This window comes from Phalacrocorax carbo, chromosome 1 (genome assembly GCF_963921805.1).
Source record: "Phalacrocorax carbo chromosome 1, bPhaCar2.1, whole genome shotgun sequence".
Classification (NCBI taxonomy): Eukaryota; Metazoa; Chordata; class Aves; order Suliformes; family Phalacrocoracidae; genus Phalacrocorax; species Phalacrocorax carbo.
This window is the reverse complement of record NC_087513.1, coordinates 76,115,114-76,141,222: the sequence shown is the minus strand read 5'-3', so window position 1 is coordinate 76,141,222 and position 26,109 is coordinate 76,115,114. Positions and strand designations below refer to the sequence as shown.

Here is a 26,109-nt window from a genome sequence, read left to right as displayed (position 1 = left end):
TAATACCCAACCTAAACCTCCCCTGGCACATATTCCTGCCATTCCCTCGGGTCCTTATTGCGAGTTGCGGTGTTGACATACAGAAGTTATCCTCTTATCTCAAAGACAGCAAGGCTTTGACTACTGTTTAGAAAGGGAAGATGCTGTAGTTTTACTACCCTTGCTTTCCCCCATCATTATTTACACAGTTTACAAAAGGCAGACGGGCGTTATGGACGTGGTACGGTAACACAGTAAGCACAGGAAGCGGCTGCCTTGGCGGGGCGAGGCAAGGCACGGACGGTGACCGCGCAAAGGCGACCGGTGAAAGCGCCACTCCAGGATTTCGCGGTTTTGTGTGATTTCCACGCTTCCCGCTGCCACTTGTGCAGGCGCCGGGAGCCACCGCGCTGCCAGCCCCCGCCCGCGGCCATTTCGGGCCGCGCCGCCGCCGCCGGGCCGCCGCCACCCGCCGTTTCTCGACCCCCGCGGCCGCCAGGGGAAACAACGGGGGCGGCGCCTCTCGCACCCCGCTCCCCGCCTCCTCCGCGCCGTCAGCAGGGGAAGGCCCCCGCCCTCCGGCCCCGCCCCGGCCTCCGCGGCCGCCGCCCGCCCGGGGCGCCTCAGCGGGGAGCGGCCGCCCCCTGGCGGCCCCGGCGGGCGCCGGCCGGGCGGGCGGGGAGCCGGGAGGGGGGCGCGAACGGGAACCGGCTCAGGGGGCGGGAGCGGCTCGGCGCTGATTGGCGGGGCGCGGCGGGGCGGGGCCCGGCGCGGCGGGCGGTGCTTTCGCTTCTGGCAGGGGCGGCGATGGGGTCTCAGCTCAGCACGGTGAGTGCGGCCTACTCACCCAGCCCCGGGCGGCCGGTAGGGCCCTGTGCCTCCCGGGTCGGGTGCCGGCTGCTGCGGCGGTGCGTTCTGCCCGGTGTCCGTCCGTCCGTCCGTCGTTCCCCCCACCCCCCCCCCACCGGCTTCCGCCGCCGAGGCCTGGCCTCGGGGAGAGGCGCGGCCCCTTTGCCCGTTGCAACGGCGGCGGGGCGGGCCCGTCTCCGGATGCCTGACCGGAGCGGGGGGCGTTGGGCGGTGTGACACGGTGCCCGAGGCCTCTGCTGCAAACGGGGAGGGAGAACGGGGGTGTCTGTGCTGGGAGCCGCGGGCAGCCGCTCCCCCCCGCCCCCCCCCCCCCCCCTCCCGCAGGGGTGCGATGGCTCTGGGGCCTCCTCGGACACTGAGGCGCTGGAGCGTCTCCGGAGGGGGGCAGCGAAGCTGGTGAAGGGGTCCAGAGAGCAAATCTGACGCGTCGTTTCTCCTCTGATTCACCTGTTCAAACGTTTCTGGCTCTGCGTTTGTGAGAGGAGCAGGACAGAGGTGGATGCAGCATATGCTAGTCTGGGTGCAGCTGTTTATTAGGTTACTTGAACAGAAAAGGATGAGGCAGATGCTAAAGCTGCAGAAGTGAAGAAATGCCTGTCCCTTAATCCTGTAATCGTTTTCCAAAACAGATGAGAAGAACGTTTAACTAAGATAATTTAAAAATAGGATTTGAACGAGGAAGTGGGAGGGGGGGATTGGAGCTGAGGGTGCAAGATTTCTCTTGCCAAAGAAGCATTTGGTTTGTGTGTTTGCAGGGCAGTTCGGTGATGGAGTGTCCCGCAGTAAGCTTAACGCGTTTAACTGTGTTTTGCTCACCATGCCCTAGTGGGAAGGGCTGGCAATCTAGATGCTATGGCTTTCCTCTTTCTTCTGGCTTTTGTTGTTACCTGGCAGAGGTCTGTTTCCATTAATAAAAATTCCTGCTTGGTTACTTATTTTGTGATCTCTGTTAGCAAAGATTTGTGCAGCTGGAAACTATGAGTCACCAGATCTTCATTTAGTGATTACTGGCCTTATGGTCAGCCAGTCACTTCCTCTGCTGCTGTAGATCTGATGCAGCTTCCGTGGTTGCAGCGCAGTTATTGTCATGAATATTTTGATATACCCTGTGCTAAGAGTATAGAGATCACTTTTAACTCTGAGGATGTACCTATTAACAAGGATAACTTTTTGTAATCAGTCAGCCTTCAGTTCTTCTCCTTTTTTCTGCCTACCAGCTGGTACCTTCTGAGTAAGGATCTAAAATAGCTGTCTGAATTAGTGGGTGTGCTGTTTCTTTACAGGCTAAATTGCACGAGGCTTTTGCACCAATTGACCGTGAATATGGAATTGTCTTCCACAAGGCTAACAATGTGTTAAAGCTATTTGTCAAAATTAAACTGCATTCTGTTCCAGCAGGCTCGGATCTGGTGCATTGCTTCAAAAAGTGATGATTATGCGCACTTGGGGAAAGAATGTGTTAATCTCGCTTAATGAACAGCTGTTGTTTTCCTTTGACATCTGATGACCCAAAAATGATTTGCAAAGATGGGAGAAAATATTTATCTCTGCACACAGGTGGAGAAGCTGACTTGCAGAGATGATGTTACGGGCTCCACTCTCCTGGTTTCCTGATCATCTGTTACTGTCATACGTTAGTGTTGGAGTTGGGACTGAGCCTAAGTTTTTGAATTCCCATTTTCAACTGCAGTTTTGCTAGATGACAGCTGTGCTTTTTCTTGGTCCATTTTAGATAGCCACATCTGTAAATGAAACCAGTTTATTTTAACATATTAATGTCTTGCAGTTGAGTCGGATTGTGAGCTACCCGCTATGGATAATCTACACCACCATCCTGAAGCTTTTCAAGAATCCCAGTCCTGCGATTACTCTGAAGGATCCTGAAGTGAAGTATGCATTGAGGCTGATTGATAAGGAGGTAAGTGCATGTACAGTGCTGAGCATGACCTCTCCATGGATACTGTGCAATGTTTGTAGCTTCTTAAATCTTGAGTAATGTTGCAGCAAGGCAAATACTTGTATTCTAAGGAAAGGACTTCTTTATAAATGCTCCTTGTCTAGTATAACTGAGTTCTGCAGTTCCGCAAGCAGCTTGTTTCCAAGCAAATTAGGGTGGAGAACGCTGCTTCAGAAATGACTAAACTGATAGCTTCTGTCACGCGTGTCTCATGGCATGGAGTACATCAGCAGAAATTCCTAACTCTGCGCTACTAGATTAGCTGAGGGACAGTAGCCATGCTGTCAGGCAGAGCAGGTGGTTTTTTCATGGTCAGTAGCATTCAGCGTAGTAGTTGTCAGAACTATGTCGATACTCATTCCTGTTATTGGATTTATGTACTCTAATGTGTTAAAGGAAGAAAGGTGCTTAAATGATGTAGACCTGACAGGGCCTGAGCTGTCTCAGCTTCTCTTTCTGTCTGTTAATAATAGAAGCTGTTCTGTTCCTCCTGGGCTGCTCAACCAGGTTTTCACAGTGGGGTCATGACCCTTTTAGGGGTGGATCTTGCTATCAGAAGTTAGAAGTTGGTAACTCAACTTGTGGGGAGGGGACCAAAGCCATGAAAGGTGAAAAGGCCCGATATCCCTTGGATAAATTCACCATCAAAGGCATGAGATAGAAATCTTGGCTTTTCAGGTGTGGTCACACCTGAAGATATTTTTAGAGTTGACTTTTTAAGTCAATGAGCTTGTCAGAAAGTTATCAGAAGAGTTTTGATGAAAAGGACTTTGGGCTAGAACAGAGATATTTTTTTTTTGAGGTATAGAGAGTGCACTGATAGCTTGGCTTTCATTTGTTCTCTGTCAAAGAAAACTCTTGTTGTTATTCTGGATCCTGGTTTTGTGGGAACTGAAAGCTTCCCTGTGGCTTGGGCTGGGTGGCGTTATTGAGTTTATTTCTCATGTATACTGCAACAACATTAATTATTATATACTCCTCACTTTCTCATGAGATCTGTAGCATGTGGTTGTAGGTACAGTCTGCCTGACCTGCAGGAGGGGAGGGACGCTTGAGCACGTGCTTCTGAGAATCAAACTTTTCCAGGCTTCTGCTGTATCAGTTAGTAACAGAAGAGAATTCACGGTTTACTTGATTTTATTTTTTTTTTCCTAACTACTGATTATGTTTTTCAGTCTGTTGTTATTTTCTGTATGCTTTTTTTAAATCTTGGGATGGAGGAACAGCTCTTATGTAGCTAGGTCAAATGCTGCTGCATGTGGTACGTTGATCAGCTGAGAATGTTTGACTGATGAATGTTTATAATTTTTTGCCTAAATGGGGAACATGTCCTGAAAACAGAAGTTAATTTTGAAAAACAACAACTTGGTACAACAAGGACCAGTAGCTTCTAAAATCCTGCCAAAAATCTGGTGCACACACTCTGATCTTTGGTACTAAACTTCTCAGTGTTGCCGTATCCACCTACCTGGGAAAGATGAAATCAGTCCGAGTATTTCTGATGTGCTTCAATCTGTATTTTACAATCTATTAAATTTGAAGTAGGTGAGAACTTTAATCTAAAAACACCTGTCTTTACACAAAAAACGTTTGAACTTGGGAAGAGAATCTTGTGTCTCAGTTTGGTTGTGGAGCTTACTCAAGACATTTGTGTGGTTGGCTAGTTTACCTTCCATTGCAAGAGGAATTTCAGTATGTTGGTTTACCTTGTAGTGTTGCTCCTTTTGCTTGCCTGATGTGGCTAAAGACTCATATTTTCAAAGTTTCTGCTGTTCCCATGTTGGTATTTATCATTTGCTTTTTGTGACTACAAAGCTGTTGGTACCTTCACCAGCAAAGCACCAAAATGATTTGTGTTTAAGACAAAAAAAGAACAGATGAATTCCCTGTTTTGGGAGTAGCTGGGGGTTCTAATTTTTAACCTGACTTGTTCTGATGATATAGTTGAACATATGGCCTTGCAGAAACTTTTCTTTTTGGACTGTGACCCAAGCAAAGGAACAAGAAACTTGACCAGGAAGAAAAGTGGCACTGCTTAGACCGATCTCCATTGCAATCACCAGTCCATTTTATTTAGCTGTGAAAACTGAGTCACACGTACTGGGCTGCCCTACAGCAATATGCGTATGTGAAATTTTAGAAGGATTCCACAGATACGTAGAAACAGTTTTTAGATGTCTGCAATCTGAGGTTTGAAAAGCACTAGTCTAGAGAATTCCTAGTTTGACATATATATGTCTTTTAATGCAGCTTAGTTTCTTGTGTATAAAAGCTGGAAATCAAACGTACCATTTTGTTGAGCTGTTGTGAGCAGAAGCCTTTCTTCCTCTACCCACTGTCTGCCTTTTACCCACCAGCTGAAGCATTGACATCTGCCCAAATTGAGTATGCTATACCTCCTGTATGTTGAACAGAGAAATAGGGGTCATAGGTCTGCTTCCTAGTGTTTAGCATAGGAAAAACCTGTTGTAATATACTTAGGTGTGTTAATTTAGTTTATGCCTTAAAGTCCACAACCTCAGGGATTTTTTTGTTATGGTAAGCATAATTCATTTCTTGCCTTTCAGTGGCTTCAGCAAAGCACCAGCCTGCAAAAACTGTTCTCCAGCTTTGCGTTTGCAGTTGCGAGTGTGGAAAACTCCTCAGCACCTGCAATTTGAGACAGAAATGCGTGCTGATAGCCGGAGGCCAAGGGATTCCAGGCGCTTAGGACAATACCAAATGATGGCATTGGGGAACGCAGCAGAGATGATGACTCGCTGAATGGCATGCTCAGTGTCTTGGTCATGTAACAGAGACAAGGCGTAGGCATGCTGACCTAGGTACTAGGAATTTCTTGAGCCTTTCAGTGTTTCTCACAATTGTGTCTTGTGATGCACCAAAAATACTTGTGTTCAAGGTACCTTTGGCTAAGCTATCTCAACTTTAATGGATGAGGTGATTAACTGGGAATTCAGAATTTTGCTTTTTCTGCATGCTGTTAAAGACAGCATCTTAAAATAAAGGATTACTGGTAAAATCCAGCTTTCAAGAGGTGAAGCTGGTGCTGAAATTTTCATACAGAAACAGCAGCAGTCAGTATGAGAGCAGCAGTGTTAAGTTCATGTTAGCTGTCTTTCTAGCAGAATTTTCAATGGCACTTAGAGTTCCTGAGTAGGTACGAGTACAGAGAAGCCCTTTTTAGACCGACACTCAGTTCCTTTCTTCATGTAATGCAGTGGGTGAGTAATAAATGCGTAATGCAGTGGGTGAGCAGTTGGCTCAAAGGGTCAGGCTCAAAAGGTCATAGTAAACAGGGTTACATAGGGCTGGCGGCCAGTCACTAGCGGGGTTCCGCAGGGATCCATCTCAGGGCCAGTACTCTTTAATGTCTTTGTAAATGACTTGGATGCAGGACTTGAAGGAATACTAATTAAGTTTGCTGATGATACAAAATTGGGAGGAGCTGTTGACACTCTCGAGGGCAGCGGGGCCCTGCAGAGAGATCTAGACAAATTAGAGAGCTGGGCAATCGCCAACCGTGTGAAGTTTAACAAGGGCAAGTGCCGGATTTTGCACCTGGGGCACGGCAACCCTGGACATACATACAGACCGGGGAACGAGAGGCTGGAGAGCAGCTCTGCAGAGAGGGACCTGGGGCTTATGGTTGGCAGCAAGTTGAACAAGAGCCAACAGCGTGCCCTGGCAGCCCAGAGGGCCAACCGTGCCCTGGGGTGCGTCGAGCCCTGTATTGCAGCAGGTCGAGGGAGGGGATTGTCCCACTCTGCTTGGCACTGGTGCGGCCTCACCTTGAGTGCTGTGTGCAGTTTTGGGCACCACAGTACATTAAGGTTATAAAGCTACTAGAGAGTGTCCAGAGGAGGGCCACGAAGCTGGTGAAGGGTTTAGAGGGGAAGCTGTATGAGGAGTGGCTGAAGTCACTTGGTTTGTTCAGCCTAGAGAAGAGGAGACTGAGGGGAGACCTCATCACGGTCTGCAGCTTCCTCACAAGGGGAGGAGGAGGGGCAGGTGCTGATCTCTTTCCCTGGTGACCAATGATAGGACCTGAGGGAATGGCAGGGAGATGTGCTGGGGAGGTGTAGGATATTAGGAAAAAGTTGTCCCCAGAGGGTGGTGGAGCACTGGAACAGGCTCCCCAGGGAAGCAGTCCCGGCACCAAGCCTGACAACATTCAAGATGCACTTGGATGACACCCTCAGAGACATGGTGTGAATTTTGGGGTCGCCCTGTGCATGGACAGGAGTTGGACTTGATGATCCTTGTGGGTCCCTGCCAACTCAGGACATTCTATGATTCAGCATTTACCTTAAAATGATTTATTGTGAAGAAGATTTAATCAGTGTGACCAGAACTCATAAGTGAAGACTAAATGAACTGTGATGAGAAAGAAATCTGTCTCCATTGGTTACTTTAAAAACAAAAAAAAAACACAAACAGGAAAAAGATTATTATGTTTTAGATGTTTATGAAATTTTCTCTAGAAGGGACATTATGTCCCATAGGGCTTTAAAAAAAAGAAAGTCATTGGATGAGGCATTAGGCTGTATGCTGGTTCTTCCTGTCTTTTTTGCTGTATTTTCCAATCCTGTGAATGTGACCTGAGTTTTAAAGATAAAGTAAGTTTTAGATAAAAATTACATAGTATAGGAAATAAGAAAACTTACCTAGTATAAGAAATAACATTTTATTTACTCATTACCAAAATTTTACTCAAGGTGTGATTTTCCTAGTAAAGGATTAGAATAATTATCCCAGTTGGACTGCATAAATTGTCATAATTTTATAATGAAGTTTTTATATAAATAGAGTGCTCTTTTCAATTTTAGTTGAGGATTAATTATATTTTTACAGGGAAAATATTTTTAAGGCTCTTAGCATAGCAAAGGCGACCTGGTTGCTACTTCCTAATCTTGACATCTACTAGTGTCTCCTGAAATCATCTTCCAGATTGAAATGGTTAATTCATCTGATTTTAAGGCACCAAAATAAAAATTTTTTGGCCTCGAATTCCTGCATATTTAAACTTCAAATGAGATTTGAAGAACTCATTAGTTTTTATCTTGTGGCCTTCTCACAGAAGGTATGTAAACGGTCATACTATTTGGAAAGGTAACGTTTAGTCTTAATCTACATGTATCTTAGTAAATTTTGCTATTCACATTTAAATATACAGCAAAACAGTATTTGCATTTATCTGCTTTATTTCTATTTTTACTTCTATGTTATTTCTAAAGTATTTTGAGATAAGTTTTCTGGGAGTTTGAATGCAAAGTTGACCTCTGCAGGATTGCTGTGTTGAGAGGAGTTCATATGTGCATTATGCAAAAATTCTGGTTAGGATGCTGCTCTTCCCCAAATATTTAATCCTGCAGGAAGACAGACTAGCATATTGGTTTTACAAGTGAAATTACAAACATTACCTTCTAACAACATAGCTGATTATTCTTTTTATTTTCCTCTTCTAGGAAGTTAGTCATGACACAAGAAGATTTCGATTTGCTCTCCCTTCCATAGATCACACTCTGGGTCTCCCTGTTGGTATGTTCTGTCTTTCCTTACTGAGCGTCCAAATGTTGTCAATTCTACTATAAGAGATTTTTTTGGGATTTTTTTTTCCTACATTTTGAAATTTGTAGAATTTCAACAACTGTTCGCGTGACTTGAGCTGGTATTTAGAGCTTTGCAAAATTATCCTCATGATGTGAGTCATCTGCAGGGTCTGAAATCTTGTGTACTAATAGAGGGTGTGTATCCAGCTTGTTTCTGTGAAGACTGTAGAAACACACACTGTTCTTTACTTGTATTTTTCGAGTCTCAACTTTCCAGTGTATGTTATTCCTGCGGTGCTTGGTCTCTGTAATCCCTTTCCATCCCCTGAGGCTGCACTCTCAACTGCTTCTCCTCTAACACATGCAGTTTACCAGATGATCTGCTCACTTCTGAATGTGCAGCCAGTCTCATGGAAGGAACTTCTTAATCACCATGGGGTAGATGTTTCCTTAGGCCTTGCCAGGTGGTGTGTTGCCTTTCTTAATAGCTTAGTGGTATTGTTTCCTACTGCTTACATAAAGAACATTTAATTGTGACTTGTGTTTAATAGGGACTTTAACAACCTGTTGCAATGATCTGTGGATCAGGTGCTTTGTGGTAGCCCTCAGCACCTTTCCAGCATTAGTCCATCATGTTTAGGTCCCTCTTGTTTGGGATACATTACTCTCTTGATCCTGTTAAGTAGTCATGAGGGCAAAGCTGGTTTCCTGCTCTTGCCCATAATAAACATTGAGGAGTGAGCTGTCTCACCTCTGTAATTGTTCTTATCCTACATGCTAACAGAAAGGATGCCATCTGGAGTGAATTTGGCCTGCTGGATGCCACAGGTTCCTCCAGTGTTTTAGTAAGGTCAGGGCAAATCAGGCAGTTATTTCAGCGTAGCCTCATGAGGTGCCTTCTTGCCCTGCACGGTCCCAGGAGCAACATGGTCATGCTCCCAAAGGTGCTCTGCACAGGATAATCTGTGGGTGGGTGACTGAGGGAGTGGTTTACTGGGCGAGACTTGGGAAGCAAAGGGAGCTGAAAGCTGGTGAGGGTGGTAAAAGCAGCTGGGAGCGGCAGGCTTGGCAACCGTGGGACAGATAGTGGTGTGCACTCTGCATGTTTAGTCCAGCACCAGCATTTTGCTTTTACTGCTGGCTGGAGCTTTACAGGAAAAAATGCGATTCACTCTGACAGAGCGTGGGATTGTGTGTGGCCCCACGCAGAAGCTGCTAGCTGCTGTCCTGTCAGGGCAGGGTAAAACCCTAACACGTAGGAGCATAAGGGATATTTTGCTTTTTGGAGGAGCACCTTTCAGGGATTTGTACCAATTCTTGTGAGACACGCCCCAACAACGGTCCCATCTGTCCAGCTTCACCATCTACAGTGGTCACCATGGGCCTGTTCCTGAAGGAGGGGGCGGCAAGGCTGCCCCTTGCCTGGAGGAGGAATGGAAGGGTGCTGCAGCAGCTCCCTTCAGGTCTTCCCCAGCAGGAAATGTGTGCTACCAGGTGTGTATGGGCTTTGCCAAGAGGGTTGTTTGAATCACCGTTACATTATGCCTGTGTACAGCTTCAAGTGAGTTACAGTTGCTCATTTCCCAAGTCACCAGGTAGCACATCTTTCTTCACCCTTCAGCGAGGGTTTGCCTCGCTGGCTCTCTGGCTGGGCAAACAGGCTCCCGGTAAAATCCCATCTTTGTGTTCCCATAACAGGCAGAGGAGCCGCACTGCTTTTGAATAGCTGTGTTCATCTGAAGAGATAGTTTGTTCTGTTGATGACCTAGTGGTGTTAAAATAGCAAAAAACAAATCCCCCCCCTTCTCCCCAGGTATTCTTCACTTGAGTCTCTTCAGGGTGTTGACATTTTATAGGAAAACCTTTAAAAGGAGTTAATTCTAGGGTTGTAGACATTGAGAAAATAAACTGTTGTAGAGAGTTCAGTGAATGTGTGACAGATTGAAACGTGACCACTACATTCAAATGTTAAGCTGGAGGAAAAGCAGGGTTAGGAAAGTGCTTTGTGTCTAGGCAGCCTTAGCAACGACAGCTAGAAGACCTCCTGGTAGACATGAGGAATCTATGATCAAATTAAGAACAGGTATAAACTCTATTGTAACTCGACTGTAACAGTTTATAACTAACATGTTAATAAAGAAGTGTGGACAGCACTGGACTGTTTTCCCCTCCTGTGTCCTTTTTACTTGTCTGTACAGGACAGTCGTATCACTACTTTTGCAAGATCTCATGTGCAGTTAGGGCTTCGGTAAATGTAAATGCATGAAGCTATCAGAACAGATATGATTGACGCGTAAAATTAGCAGCGGTGTCATCTGCCCCACCAGATAGAATCTGTGCATGGTTAACAACTCTGGCAAGGTGTTACAATGTCAGGAAGATGAGAGAGGAAACAGTGGTGCCCTAAGACAAGGCAGTTAGGAGAACTTTGAGACAGTGTTTGCAGTCCATGACAACTCAGTACATCTACTGACAAGAAAAATCTTTTGAAAGCAAACTGCTTTTTTTTCTTCCCTGCATACAGGACAGCATATCTACCTGTCTGCACGGGTTGATGGAGCTCTGGTTGTTAGACCTTACACTCCAGTTTCCAGCGATGATGACAAGGGCTTTGTGGATCTTGTTGTCAAGGTGAGAATGCCATGCTCTCTTACAAGGCTGGGCGACTTCTGAGCCCACCTTTACACTTCCAGTGCTCTGTGAAGTCTGATGTGCCGGCTTCTGTCCAGGTATGCACCATTGCGGACTTCCACTATTATAACAAGTGATCTGCAATTACCTACAATCTATATGGCATTTTGTAAACACTTATTTAGGGAGTGTGTCTCATGAGATGCTGCATCATTTTCTGTATTTGCATACTGTAATTTTCCAGAATCTGTGTAGACCTGCAGATGTTCACACGCTTTTTTAATCCTTCTGAAATAAGGGATTAATCTTGCCTGAACTGTCAACTTCTTCTGAAGCTAATGTAGTATGCTCATTATGATCGTTAAGAGCGGTGATAATTATTGTTACTGATCCAGACAGTGGGAATGACTGATTTAATTGGCAAGAATGTGAATGTGATTTTGAGTCTTGTGATAATGTACTTTTGTTCTGCCTCTTGGTAGCTAGACTAAGCAAATATATTTAAAGTTGACGGAATTTAAAACCTGAACATCTGCACTGGATTTCTTCTTAGAATTTCACTCTTTTTTTTTCTTCTTTACAACTGATAACACTTTATTCACGTACTGTGAAACTAGATGTAAATTTGCCTTTTATTATGTACATATCTTCATATCTTCCAGAGCACAGTGTTGCACACTGAATATGTGATAAGGGAAAAATGTAAATCTTTGGCTTAGATAGAAACAATTTCACAAGACCTTTTTCTTCCCAGCGTGGTTCCCAATGCATGCAAACGATGCTGTTCTTCAAAAAGTGTAGCTAGTCTTAGCTTGACTTTTTTCAGCCCATGTGATTTAAAACAAAACAGCCAGCACAGTTTCAGCAATATAACTACACCCACTGATATCTGCTGGCGAACAGTTGAATATTCAATTAGTCGATATCCACTTTTTTTTGTTACTCAGAGTTGCAAACATTTGTCATCCCAAGAAGAAGGTTTGGGTATCTCCCTGTGCAACTGAGCTGTAAGGGATCTTCCTCAGAAGTTTTTCTGTTTGAAATCACAGTGGCTTTTTTTTCTTTTCCCTTTTGAACTTGGGGTATTTAGAGATATTGTCTATGAGACAGAAATACAAGGAGAAATTGCCAGTCTCTCTGTCCAATCTGATCATAATTGGGGCAAGAGTGGCATTTTAGTCCTTTTCAGAATACTCAGTGCTTCTCCGTTATTGTCAGTCAAACCTGCAATGATAGTATTTCGTTATGTAGTAATTGTGTTCTTTGCATGAGGAGTATGGATTCATTACTTCAATGTTATTTTTCACAGATCTACTTTAGAGGTATCCATCCGAAGTTTCCTGCTGGAGGGAAGATGTCTCAATACTTAGACAGCCTGAAAATAGGGGATACTATTGACTTCAGAGGACCAAGTGGCCTACTTGTCTACAATGGAAAAGGCAAGGCTGACTTGGAAGATACAATTTATCCAGAGTAAACAATACAGAAAAAAAATTTATAAAGTAGTAGTAGTATTGGTTGCTGTTTTTTCCACCTGGGTTCAAGTCTTACAGAATCATAGAATAGTTTGTGTTGGAAGGGACCTTTAAACGTTATCTAGTCCAACCCACCTGCAGTGAGCAGGGACATCTTCAACTAGATCAGGTTGTTCAGAGCCCACTCTAAGCTGACCCTGAAATTTTCCAGGGATGAGGCATCTACCACATCTATGGGCAACCTGTGCCAGTGTTTCACCACCCTCATTGTAAACAATGTCTTCCTTATATCTAGTCTGAATCTACCCTCTTCTATTTTAAAACGATTGCCCCATTTCTATCACAACAAGCCCTGCTAAAAAGTCTGTTCTCATCTTTCTTATAAGCCCCCTTTAAGTACTGAAAGGCCGCAATAAGGTCTCGCCAGAGCCTCAGAGCCTTCTCTTCTCCGGGCTGAGCAACCCCAACTCTCTCAGCCTGTCCTCATAGGAGAGGCACTCCAGCCCTCTGAAAATTTTTGTGGCCCTCCTCTGGACCCGCTCCAACAGGTCCATGTCTTTCCTGTGCTGAGGGCTCCAGAGCTGGACACAGTACTCCAGGTGGGGTCTCACCAGAGCAGAGTAGAGGGGCAGAATCTCTGTGGCTATGTTTTGATTACACATACTGCATGAAATGAACCTTTGCTATCCCCTTTACTTATTATTAGGGCTGGTACTCAATATACTCACCCTCTCCGACTAGATGTGGGAATTCTTTCCTGTTGTTAGCATCTCTACACAAAAGAAATTGCTAGTGCCATAATTAAGTCGATGGCCATCCCGCGGGGGATTGTTATATGGCTATAGAAGTGCTTGTTATTGATACTATTCTCAAAGAAGGGAATTCTCTCCCTGCTTATATGGACACAGTTTATACACTGATAAAAACACTTGCTATTTGTGCTGTCCAATGCTAATTTCCCAAGCGAAAATGAACTTTATCAGGAGGATCTACTTCTATGCCAATATAAAATATCTCATCTTGGCATAGTGCAGCCACAAATGTGTCACGAAAACCTTCTGGCAGTTTTATGAACAGTGGACTCAGACACGTGGTTTTCCAGAACTTTGAATGTTATGTTCATGTTGTCCTGGATGAAGAAAGGTGTGAATACAAAAAATACAACATTTTGGCAACTCCAAACTCTGTCAGGTTTGGCTGAAACTGGCAAATCAGCTCAAAAAGAGGAGATAAATATACAAAACAATACACTCTGCATATTTCAGGTTTTCCCTTAAAATAACCTGCATGGGGAAATAAACTCTCTGATCAGATTAATTCCTTTGTGTAGAACTGTTTCTAGAGTATGAGCTTTTGAATATCACTTGGGGTATGGGATATGAGCAAATAGAAATAGAGGTAGTGATGGCTTGATGCTGTAGTCAGGAATAAGTAATAACCCATGTCAGTGTCTGATGTTATCATCACATGTCTTAGTCTCTAATCATCTTTCAGGATTTGTTTGAGTTCGTGACATCTTCACCTTTCTCTGTTTCCTGCTCCTGCTTTACAGAAGGGGAAGGGTGACAGGGCTGAAATAAAGCCAATTAGCTAAATGTGCTGGGAAGGGAGCACAAGTGCTGTTTCCTGCTTGCTTCAGTGTTTTCCATATCTCTCTCTCTCTCTCTAGGCAAGTTTGCTATTCGGCCTGAAAAGAAAGCTGAACCAGTTACTAAGACAGTGAAATACGTGGGGATGATTGCAGGTGGGACTGGTACGTATGTATAAAGATTCATCCTTGGTTCCTGACAGCCGGTAGATGTATTTGTTCATGTTTTCTCTCATGTGCTCACTTGCACTTTCTTTTGCTCCTTCGCATTCTCCCATCATTGACCTGCCTTTCTCTTTCAGGGATAACTCCTATGCTGCAGGTCATTCGAGCAATCATGAAAGACAAAGATGACCCTACTGTTTGTCGGCTGCTGTTTGCTAATCAGGTAATTCTCTTTTTTTTCTGTTTATGAAGTTTTACTTAACTAACAGAACTCCACTCAGCAAATTAAATTCTTGCTGAGAAAACCTGGTACAGAAATACAAACCGCGAGGGGACAAGTGAACTGAAATGTTGAAAATTTCCCATATAAAAGCACTATAATGAATTGGTTTTCTAGTATTACTACAGAAGTGCCGCTTCCCTCCCAGCCAATGCTCGCTTTCCTGTGTCTTGTTGCTCTGTTTCTAATCAAGTTTATAAATGTTTTAAAACTCTGCATTCCTTTCTGTAAGTTGTTAATGTGCTGGGCAGACTTTCAGAGCTGGCTGTCTTAGTGGAAACGTGAAAGAGGTGGACATCTGTCTCCTCCAGCAATTGTAACTCCCCAACTTCACAGCAGGGTTTCTGTGTGGAATGTTCCTATTCGACAACACCTTAGGTGAGGCCAAAATTAACAGTGGCCTCCACCAGCTCCCTCAACTATGGAGCGGTGATTCTACATGGCTGTCTTCTTTCATTTTTGTTCCCCCTGTCAGTTCTTCATGTGTTTCTCTTGCTCTGTTCTACTGAACCTATTCTATGGGTGTGTCTGACCTCTCTGTCATTCCTCTTTCCTCTGATATTCAGTGTGTCCTCATTTCCTTTGTACCATAGCTGCATTATAAACCAAGTTTTTTCTACCATAAGCTATCATCCAAGTGCCAGCAGGTCCCCTGTTTTGATGCCTTATTACAATAAGACCTCCTTAAGAGCCCTGCTGGTGCACTCTGGTGCTGGCTGGTGTGGCTTCAGCAGCTGGTCTCTGCTGAGCCCTAGGAGTTAGCATAAAGTGCAGTCAGTATCGGGGCAGGAGGGCCAGGATTTGCTATGAGTAATTAGATTGTCTAATACAGGGCTAGAGCTGTTTTAGCAACCTAGAAAGCCTACAGCTTTGTGCAGGGAGGGCTTGGAGAACAGTTGCCTGAGTAAATGTCAGTCCTTGGCTTTAAAGAGTCCTTGTACCCAGTAACTGCACAAATATAAAGCAGCCTTGTGACAAATGGTCAGTCAGGAAAGCCTGCAAACTAGATTTTTTTTAATATTTGAAAATATTTTAGAATGTTATTTTAATGTGTGCTTTGCTGATCTTTTATGTTGGCTGTCCTGAAAGAGCTGTGTTGGATTACAGATGACAATGTACATGGGCTCTTACTGTGCTTCTGACTAGCATGCTTTGAGTTGGTCAGACCCAGCAATAGCTTTTCGGGAACACATGCAACTGCAGATCCAGAAATAGGCTCCTTCTCAGCAATAGTTGCTGGCATGTTCCTCCTTACCCCCATGGTTACAGATATAGTGGTCTGTAACCCTGGGTTTGTCCTCAGTGCCAAATTAAGGCTGCAGAAGATGGTACCACTTTTAGTGTCTGCCCTTTTCCTTCCTTTCCAAACTGCAGCTGCTCTTACGGGAATAAGGCTTTTTTTTGGCCTTCCATGATGTTACATCAGGGAGGAGTAGAACTTGATACCCTGGGTAACGTTTGTTGTTCCAGGTAGAAATCGATACCCTTTTGGTTATTTGTTCTACATCCTGATTAAAAACCAAGCAATGTCCATGTGGCAGTGCTGATGAAATTTGAAGCGACAAAGGTGGGAAACCTGGCATTTTCCTGACTGAACAGCACAGTGTGGAGGGGTAGGGAGATACCTGTGTTGAGTCATGGTTAGTTTTTTGAAGACTGTTGCTTTTGTAATAGGAGTGCTATTCCACTTTACTCTTCTGATGCTACCACTAACTTCCTGAACAAGTGAAGGTTCTGTGTTTTGGAAAAGGTTTTGCTTTGTTTTATTTTTTAGAGGGAAGGCACTGCATGGTCAGGATTTGGGAGAGTTATGAGCCTTCTTATTAGCTCTGCTATGGGGTAGTTGTGAAAATAACTTGTGTTTGCTCTCTTTGGCCTGTAGAATGGAGTTGAATAATCTGTTCCATCTCACAGGGCTGTAGAGGGGCTCTGTGGTCATCTGAGGGCTGCACACAAGTGCAGAGTGTAATTATTATTTTCCTTATCCTGCAGACCGAGAAGGATATCCTGTTACGTTCCGAGCTAGAGGAGATCCAGGTTGAGAATCCTGATCGCTTTAAGTGTTGGTACACACTGGACAAAGCACCTGAAAGTAAGATCTAAAATGCTACTTCCACTGAAGCTTAAGTTATGAGTATTAATGCCTGTGCTTGACAGGGGGCATGTTATGTCATGTGTGTATTTCTGAGCCCTGTTCTTGCTTAATGATTCGTGCCTGAATGCATCCAGTAGCATCACTCTTCACGCAGTGCTGCACAGACACTCTTAGTTTGTATCAGGCTGTGTTTCCAAAGCTACAAAGCTCACCTCAGGAGAATGGCGGTGCAGTGTTCCTCCCATGACTACACCTGAATATTTACCGTATTTGCTCTGGAAGGCGATCTTCCTTTCTCCTTCCCCACAGACATAAATACAACATGTTATCTTATTATCTTGTGTCTAGAGCATGCATTAAGGCAGCTGCAGCAGGAGCGTCAGAGGCACTGTATCTCGCAGAGATGCGGCCAAGGACAGACCCTACCTCGCTGTTGTTGTATGGTAGTTCATGGTAGCTGATCTTCTTCCTATGCAATGGAATTGCCTTTGCATTAACAGTGTTTCTCAATGAAAATACTGTTCCAGCTTGGTGCAGTCTAGTTTTAAATATAATGTGATAAGCTGGCTGGCCTAGGTGAGAGGGTGAGCTAGCTGAATGTGCCTCCCTCAGCTGTGTAAGTTTGAAGAAGAAAAGGCAAAATAGTTACTGCCATTGTGAAAAGGCTCAATAGTTTCCGTGTCATTCCTTGTCATTTTCCTTTCTTACCATTCCTCCTCGTGCCCACCAGCATCAGGATAGATTCACACTCCTGTTCAGCAGGGGGAAGGGTCTTGCCATCCCCACAGTCTGCTGTCACATAATCTTCTGCAATTAGTGTTCGCCTGGATTTTTTAATCTGTTCTGTGTCCTTTTCTTTGGTATTTGTGAATTGTGAACTGTTCTTAGTAGTTGCAATGAAAGTCCGTCCTTAGTGAAAGTCTGCAGAATGGTGTTGAGGGGGCCTATTGTATGAGAAACCAGACCAGAACTGGAAATTTTTGAGTAATCTGTGGGAGAAAAAATGTGTCGGTCTTACTGTCCCCAAAGGTTTGGGTCAGCAGCTTTTTACATTGAGGGCTGGGGATGCGATGGGTAAACCTGAATCCTAGAGCTATCTGATTAGCACCGTGGGTGTTCCAACTGGGAACAACTTCAGCAGCTAGCTTTCCCCTAGTGAACTTGTGAACAGTGAGGTAAGGAGGATGGATGTTGCTATTTCACACTGCTGGTGCTGAGAAGATTCACATTCTGTTCACAGCTCTGCTTGAGATTTCCTTGGGGCTTTTAGTAAGCTTTATTAGAAGGTAGCCCTGGTTTTCTCCATACATCAGTTTTACATCAGCAGAGGTGGTAGTTTTTGCATGTAGCGTAACTGTGTTGCGTACGCTCATGTGAGTGGAGTCTACAAATGCTACAGGCCAGAATGTTACTGGAACAACCCCAGCCCCACCCCACTTCATTCTAAAGTGACTTGTGTCTATATTTTCCTGCTTTTTCCCCCCCCCCCCCCCCCGTTCCCCTTCCCCTTCTTCCATTTTTTTTTTAACAGGCTGGGATTACAGCCAAGGATTTGTGAACCAGGAGATGATCAGGGACCACCTGCCCCCACCTCAAAACGATGTTCTGATCCTCATGTGTGGACCTCCTCCAATGATCCAGTATGCTTGCATTCCCAACCTGGACAAACTAGGCTACACGAAGGACATGATGTTCTCCTTCTAAAGACGACTGATAATTCAGTGATCTTGTGTGGAGGGGAAGAGGAAACATTTAATGGGGAACAGGACAGAGTTACAGAGATGGCTGATGCACAGTGCTGGGAAGCTACATTTACATTAAAAAATGCTTCATTTCTCTGGCAAGTAAGACTGTTAAGACAGTATGTTGCACAGAAACAACTGTACTGTGGAAAGGTACCGATGCCTAGTGCTCAGCTATATTGTATACTCCATCTTAAGAGAGGAAAGTATAGCTGCTTCACTAAACACTCATTTGCATTTTTTCTTAGCCCTGTAATGAAATGGCAGTAATATCCTACTTCCTAACACTGTGCTTACCCAGTATTTTATTTGGTATGAGGTATGAAAATACATAGAATGTGCTGGATTATTCACTTTCTTATGCCAAATTTGAATCCTTACAGAGCTTTTACAGTATGAGGGCCGGGAGCATTTGCCTTGTGTGCATAATCTCGGCAACATCAGAAGCTTAAAGGTGCTTGTTAGTTGGAGGATGACAACCATTTATGACTGAAGGTGTTCAAGCTGCCTTGTTAATCAAAACAAGAGAGGTAGACAGCAGTACCAAATTGGTTTCCTTTGTATTTTGGAATAGCTTTTCTTAAATGCAACTGCTTTTCCCCAGCTGGTCACTGTTCTCATCCCTGGGCAATGAAAGAAAATACAGAAAGCAGGCAGCATTGTGCATTGTTCCACAAATAGCTGGATTTTTTGATTGTTTGTGTGTGGAATACTGAAAACCCTCCTGCCCCAACTTTTGTATTTACTTTTAAATAGCGGATGATGCCATGGGAGTACAAGAGCAGTTCTTCTGCATGTCCTGTGCAGTGAAAAACATGCTGGGTGAAAACTGGATCTGGTTTTAGTTTCTTGTTTCCCAGAGGTCTATGTGGAGCAAAGAGCCAGGGTGGGTTTCAGCAGGTAGCCCAGCTTCAGATGCAGTATGCATACAGTCGGGGGACTGCGTGTGTTGCTAAGGCAAAGCTCCCAAGGGTTTTGCTTGGTAAGGATGCATGAGAAGCCATCAGTCACCAAAGTGATGGCAAATTCAACTGTCTCACTGAATCTAAAACTGTTTCATTAAATGCTGTTAACTATAGCTCGGATTTTCACTTTTTTTTTTTCATATACTCTTACAGCAGCCTTTTAACTAAAGTTTAGTAAACTTGAGGCATCTTCGTGTCAAATATTCTGCTTCTGAACAACAGAGATGCTGCTGAGATTAGAGCTGTCCTGCAGGGACACTATGAAACTAAAAATCTTGTTCTGGTGATGAAATCAGAGAGAGGGAAAGGATGTTTAGTCATATGTGAAGTAATGTGGATGATAGTTAGCTACAAGTGTCAGTGTATAATACCACTTCTTTTAAAGATTTGGGTAGGTATTTGAGGTTATAACTTGCCATGTCTTCTGTTGTGCCTGTACAACAGATGGCTATTGTGTTCTTAAGAGGTTAATTTTCAGCATGAATTGAAAGGAGAAAAAGATACTACAGTTAACTTAAGGAACATTAAATGGGTAATTTTGTTAGTAATTTTATTAGGCACTTGCCTCTGAAGTCAGAATTTTTGATGTGCACTTCTGAAACTTGTTTCTTAATACTGTGCTCTGAAGTTCAAATAAGTAAGTTTCAGTCCCTTTTCTAGGAGGTAAAAAGCAGAAATGTGAGAGACATTATTGTGCTGCTGGTTTGTAGCACTGTGGGAAGCGCATAGATTTTTTTATTATTATTTAATGAAATTTTCTTGTTTTAAAAAAAAATCCACACCAAAACCAAAGTAGCTTGTTACATGTCTCTTTGTATTACTGCTTATTCAGTTACTGGGGTTTCTTCACATCTGTGTAAGAAATCAAGTATCTTGTGGGTTAACCACCTGCGTGTTACTGAGGATGTAATCTTCAACTGCTGAAGAGACAAACTGTAATTGTAAAATGCTCTATAAAGTGAAGGTTCAAAAACAAAGCCTGTTAGATTTTACCCAAGTGCTTATTTCTTTTGTTTGAATTTGGTGAAAACTGCTGTATTTGGATGCTGAGTCAAGGAGTAAACTGCCTCTGTTTTTCTCTGTATCACTCCAATCTCTTCTTACCTTTATTTTGTACATCTTGCTTGTGAACGTGAGGCTTTTTTAATAAATAAGGGGAATTTTATATAATCTGCTGAAGCAAAACTGTATTACAGTCCCTTTTGCTTGATGGTTCTGTACTATAGCATTTAAACAAGTCAGTGATAAAAGTTGGGTTTACCTATTGGTTTTTTCCTTTGAGCCAGTTCATGTGTCTTATAGAAAATATGAGTATTCTTCCAGTTTTCTTACAGGATGTGCTGAGTGCTACTAACTTCTGTGATACAAAGCAGCTGGGGAAACAGGAACCTCCTCCATGAAAGGCTTTCTGTGGAAAGTCTCCTGAGAGAGAAGGGATCGAAAGGCCTGTTGCTGCTTTGGCTTCACCAGAGGGGGGGTCCCTGTCACTCGCAGGCACAGGGACACTCTCTCGCAGGCACAGGGACACTCTCTCGCAGGCACAGGGACACTCTCTCGCAGGCACAGGGACACTCTCTCGCAGGCACAGGGACACTCTCTCGCAGGCACAGGGACACTCTCTCGCAGGCACAGGGACACTCTCTCGCAGGCACAGGGACACTCTCTCGCAGGCACAGGGACACTCTCTCGCAGGCACAGGGACACTCTCTCGCAGGCACAGGGACACTCTCTCGCAGGCACAGGGACACTCTCTCGCAGGCACAGGGACACTCTCTCGCAGGCACAGGGACACTCTCTCGCAGGCACAGGGACACTCTCTCGCAGGCACAGGGACACTCTCTCGCAGGCACAGGGACACTCTCTCGCAGGCACAGGGACACTCTCTCGCAGGCACAGGGACACTCTCATTCCCCCCACCCCCAAATAGCAAATGATTGCTTGTGTGCAGCAGCTCTCTTTGGGTACTGCTCCTGTTGCAACAGAGGCTCTGAGAGGGAGGAGCTAGGAAATGAGCTGCTACTTCATCTTACTTCTGTAGCCAGGCCTTGAGCCTGCAGTTGTCATGGCGCCACATCAGCCCCAGCTGCGCCTCTGCTGCTCTGTGCCAGTGTTAGCCCTGTCGCAGCCACAGGGGCCAGAGCTGCCCCTGTGACTGGTGGGTGGGTTGGGGCTCTGTCTGCTTCATTCTTTCTAAGGCCTCAGGGGTTTAATAGTGTCCTCCAAAAGTTTCTGGTAAAAATAGCTTGGTTTACAGAAAGGAGCCTCATGTTGTTCCTGAGTTTTTCTCCTCTTGATCCTGCCCAAGTGAGCAGGAAGAAAATGAGCATCGCTTGGGCACAGCCAGAGCAGCAGCTGGGCTCTGCCTTGTGTTTGTAACTTCTCCCACATATGGGTCAGGTGTAAGAGGTGGCAGCAGCAAAATGGGATTGGGGCAGCAGGGATCTATGACTTCCCTTGCTTCAGTAGTGTACAGGGGTAGCAGTAGCATTTGCTGAGTGCCTCTGGGGATCACGCTCTGCCTGCCACCCTCCACCCCCATTTGGATTATCAGAACAGGACCCTGTTGTTGAACAGCTCTACCAGAGTCAGCATGCAGCACTCCCAACGCATCACACACGTGGCATCTGCATCAGGCTGTTCTGTGTCTGGCCTGAGCGTGGCTCTCAGCAATGGGTGTTAGGAGCGCACACATGCCGCTAGTTGCAGCACATTCCTGCAAGTGCATAGCTGCAACCAAATCATCACTGTTGCAACTGGTTGCTTGGGGCGGATGCTATCAAGCAGTGTCTCAGGCTGAGCTATAATGACAGAAACAAGTCGTTGCAGCAGCAGAAGCAAAATGTCTGTACAGCAGGGAGCAGGAGGGTTTTATCCTCCCCAGGTATAGGGTGGAAGAGAAAATAGGGGGTGCATCCGTGGTGGATCAACCCAGGGAGGGAGGGTGGAGAGGGGTCACTGTATGGCTGAGCGATAGGGCAGCGGTAGCTGAAGGCCTCTGCCAGGCAGCGTCCATGTAGTGCACAGCTTCGGGTAGGCAGGCCCCGCTGCTGCTTCTGCGACAGGGAGGCAGAAGGGGTAGAGGGGCGATGACAGATGCCTTCCTGAAGTAATAAAGCACCAGCACTGTGGGCCCAGGTCCTCTCTGCTTGAGTCAGAAACCCCTGGTGTACCCAGGTAGGGTGGCTCCCTCTGATAAGCTAATCATGCTTCTTCAATTTTCTTTAAAGAGAGTGGGGTGTGGTGGTCTGCTGCTTTTTTTTTTTCTTGTTATGAAGACCTAGCTGGCTAAGCTAACCAGCCAACAGCAGCACTGCTGCAAGCTGCCACTTCACATATAGCCTTTCTTCAGTGCTACACTTCCGAGAGCTCTCAAGCTCAACTACAGTGTGAACTATACATTATACTAAACTATACATTAGCAAACAATGCCCAAAGGAAGGAAAAACAACCCAAACCCTTAACTTTGCTTAACCTTATTACACAAATTACCATGGGATTAAATTCTGAGGTCAGCACCTTACCTGTTAAATCAGCAAGTGCAGTTACTGAAACTTGTGGTATGGCTGTGAATCACCTGAGCGGATATTCCAGCTTGGCTGAATAAATGAATATGGTTAAATTTACATTGTTAAATGCTTTGTTGTGCATCATCATTATTATTACCTGTAGTACAGGGTCTTGGCCAGTTCCCACCATCACTGAGGGCCTGGGCTTCAGAGCTAAAACTCTCAAGGCAACGACGCAAAGGGTGCGGCACAGCTCCCAGGATAAACACCAAGCCTGCGTGACATCTCTGAGGTACCAGAGCCACTCTGCAGGCTGTGAACCAAATGGGCAACTGCCCCAGTGTGTAACTTCCATAGTCCAAACTCTATATTGTCAAGACATTTTAATTTTTCCCCTTCCCTTTCCAAGGTTGAAAAATCATGCAAAAACACGTGAAGGAAAAAGACCAACCAGTTTTCAGAGAGCCAGCGCTCCTACAGAACTGACTTGCTTAAGAGACACGCACTAGTTATAAGATACCAGTTTAATGCAAAACTAAAGCTTTTCTCTGGTGTTTTATAAACCAGTCAATCCCGCTGCAGTATTGGCTATGCTGTTACTTTAAACAGGAAAGGAAAAAAAACCAAACCCAAAACCAAACCAACCCACCACCCAAACCAACAACCCAACCCTCCTGAGTGGGCCGTCTCCTCACGTTCTGCACAGCTCCCCACTGCTAAGTCTGGTTTCTATGTAAAACACCAGAACTGTCCTGTCCCACCAAACCCTTGCTACATGCACAAAATACAATGATGCCAGCTCTTTAAAACCACCCGTATCTCAACTATTTCAAAACTAAAAGGCTGCCCTTCCCCATACACGGCTCCTCAGCAAAAACTTCACAGTTCTCTGTGTGTGTTTTTATTTCAATTCACCTTTCAGCCTCCGCCATGGAAAGCAGCGAAAACAGCTGTTGATGATGCAGCTTCTTTATACCCTTTTTTAATGGCTGTGTAAATAACAGCCATTATTTCGCCGCTGTCACAACTGCCCCATCTTATACTTCACATAGTAAATATCAAAATGTGAGTGAAATTTTGAAATTATTTCTGATCTGTGAAATAAAATGAATGAAATTATAAGAAAACTAGAGGCAGAGGAGATTTGCACCAACAAAACTATTCAGAGAACTATACGCAAAGTGGGTTTACCACTTTGAAAACTGATCAGGTCTTCCTTCACTGGCTAACAGTGGCTGAAAGAAAACAATTATAACCGTGCAACCCAAAAGTCTCATTTTGTCCATTAAAAGCTGAGGAAAATGGAATAAATTAGTCCATAAATGCAATCAGCTGCTAAGCTACTGAAAACAAAGTGAAATAATTTTGCCTCCTCCAGGCTTTTGCTCTCTGCCATGAGTGGTCAGGAGCTGCCTCTGCTGCCCTGAAAAGCAAAAGCTCCGACCAATGTCTCCAGGACCAGGTTTTTGTCCCTGTTGGTTGATTTCCCCAGGTTTTCTTTAACACCTGCCACTGGTTTTTGCCACACCTTGACCTGATGCAGCCGCTCAGCAAGAAGAGGCTTTGCAGCTAGGACCAAGCCTGCCCCTCTAGTACAGTCACAGCTCCGAGGCCCTCCATAGCCTGGCACTGATATACTTTTAACAGGCAGGCAGGTAATTAGTAAGTTTGTCATGTAGCCCATTTCTATAAAGGGAAACAGCTCTTAGCTGTGAACCAGCTCCTATCTATCTCCAAACCAGTGTTTTTGAGCCCTGGTGTTGTCCTTCACACTCGGTGCAAATCTTCCGACCAGCACCAGTACATTTTCTTTATTACAGCCTCAACCTCCTGTTACAGTAAAAATCTGCCACACAGTAAACAAAGGCTGTGAGTCAAGTCTAACATGCCCTCCCAAAGGCTTGGGGCGATAAACCTTTCATCAGCTCCAGCCAAGACTTAATGTCTGATGAACAAAATGTTCTGGAAAAGTGACGTGCGTTCTATAATAATTTTTCTGGCAGGTATCATCATCTGTTGTTTAAAACCTGGAGAGACTGACTCAGCCTGGCTCCTGCGGGAGCTTAGGGAATGCCATGGGTGGAGGAGAGAGTGGGAAGTAAGGGGGTGGAGGGAATGGCATGCGAGAAGAGAAGAGCGGCAGAGCTGAGCTCTGGTGCCAGCGTGCAAAGCCCCTGCTGTTAAACAGCGTTTTGCGGAAAGTTGATGTACGCATTGCCCGCCTCTGTTGGTCAGATTTTTGTGCTGAGGCAGTTCTCCAGCATGTCTTTTGTGGGCAGGAAGCTGTCAGTACCAGTGACAAATTGCCCTAGAGCATTCCTGCCCGACAGGCGGCATTTTTGCTCCTCCTTGGCAATGCTGTCTAGCGTGACTCCACGGATGTCCTTGGGCTTCCCTGGCACACCAAACACGATGAACAAGCCCAGGCAGTCCTGTCCCACCAGGCAGCAGGACTCAGCCAGCTTCTCAGACCTGCTCCTGTTTTGGAAGCACTCATCTGCCAGCACGGCTTCCCGGCAGCAGTCTTCCACCGCCCCAGTGGGGCCGCCTTCGCTATGGAAAAGCTCAGCCAGCTGTAAAGCCTGCACAGCAACGTGAAGTTTGATTTGCTTGTCAGCTCCAGATAGAGTCCAGATCCAGTCCACCCCAAACAGGGAGGACTGCTGCTTGGTCATTTTGCTGGTTGTGATACATTCTTCCACTCCTCTTTCCACAAAGAAGCTGATGAAGTTGACCAAAAAGATCTCTCTCAGCATGTTTGTGGCTGGCTGGAATTTGCTCTGAGGATCCATGAAACCAAGGTAGTCCTGCAGCCTTCGAGATGCATGGACCACACCTTGGCTGAAGACTTGACTAGAGTTTCAGCCTTGTTCTCCTGGTTGTCCTCGTGTGAGACCTTCTGGCCCATTTTCCGTGGAGGAGGAGGTCATTTCCACATGCAGACCGCCTCGGGGAAGTCCCTTCCTTTTCCAGCGAAGGCTCTGTGGCACTGGGCTCAGCCAGACCTACGAAGCTTGAGCTGAGAGAGCTGAGCTTTGTGAGCAGGCTGCCGTCCCGCAGGGCAGACGGGCTTTCTCCTGGGTATGTTACTCCGCTGAGCCATGACCAGCCCAACAGGCCCAGTAACTTTCACACCTACTGAATTCATCTGTGGTCCTTTTCCTTATTGTTTATTCTGGCACCATTTCTTTAGCTGATGCTATCTCATTCCAGTCTGATCTTACCTTCTTTGATCTCCTTTCTAGGACTATTACAGAGAAGCCATTTCACTGGCACTGGTTGATCCTGGAGATGAGAATAAACCACC

At 45.1% G+C, this 26,109-nt stretch overlaps 2 protein-coding genes across 2 annotated transcripts; one reads left to right on the top strand and one right to left on the bottom strand.

Annotated features, from left to right (window-relative positions):
- The first annotated feature begins 729 nt into the window (after positions 1-729).
- LOC104048880 (NADH-cytochrome b5 reductase 3) lies at positions 730-20,481 on the top strand. The gene is made up of 9 exons (XM_064460660.1): positions 730-807; positions 2,636-2,767; positions 8,272-8,344; positions 10,880-10,986; positions 12,296-12,430; positions 14,136-14,214; positions 14,352-14,437; positions 16,487-16,586; positions 18,121-20,481. Exons 1-9 carry the CDS (start codon positions 787-789, stop codon positions 18,291-18,293), a joined length of 906 nt encoding a protein of 301 aa, XP_064316730.1. The 5' UTR covers positions 730-786; the 3' UTR covers positions 18,294-20,481.
- A 4,552-nt stretch (positions 20,482-25,033) lies between these two features.
- On the bottom strand, positions 25,034-25,740 carry REP15 (RAB15 effector protein). Its single transcript, XM_064470173.1, is given in 2 exon segments — positions 25,034-25,653; positions 25,656-25,740. Coding segments are annotated over 2 exon segments (705 nt in total).
- Positions 25,741-26,109: the final 369 nt, after the last annotated feature.

Excerpts from the sequence above, each read along its gene's own strand:
- LOC104048880 (XM_064460660.1), top strand. The coding sequence starts at position 787 with ATGGGGTCTCAGCTCAGCACG. Across the intron at positions 808-2,635 it reads TGGGGTCTCAGCTCAGCACG|TTGAGTCGGATTGTGAGCTA; the intron begins GTGAGTGCGGCC and ends AATGTCTTGCAG. Across the intron at positions 8,345-10,879 it reads CACTCTGGGTCTCCCTGTTG|GACAGCATATCTACCTGTCT; the intron begins GTATGTTCTGTC and ends CCCTGCATACAG.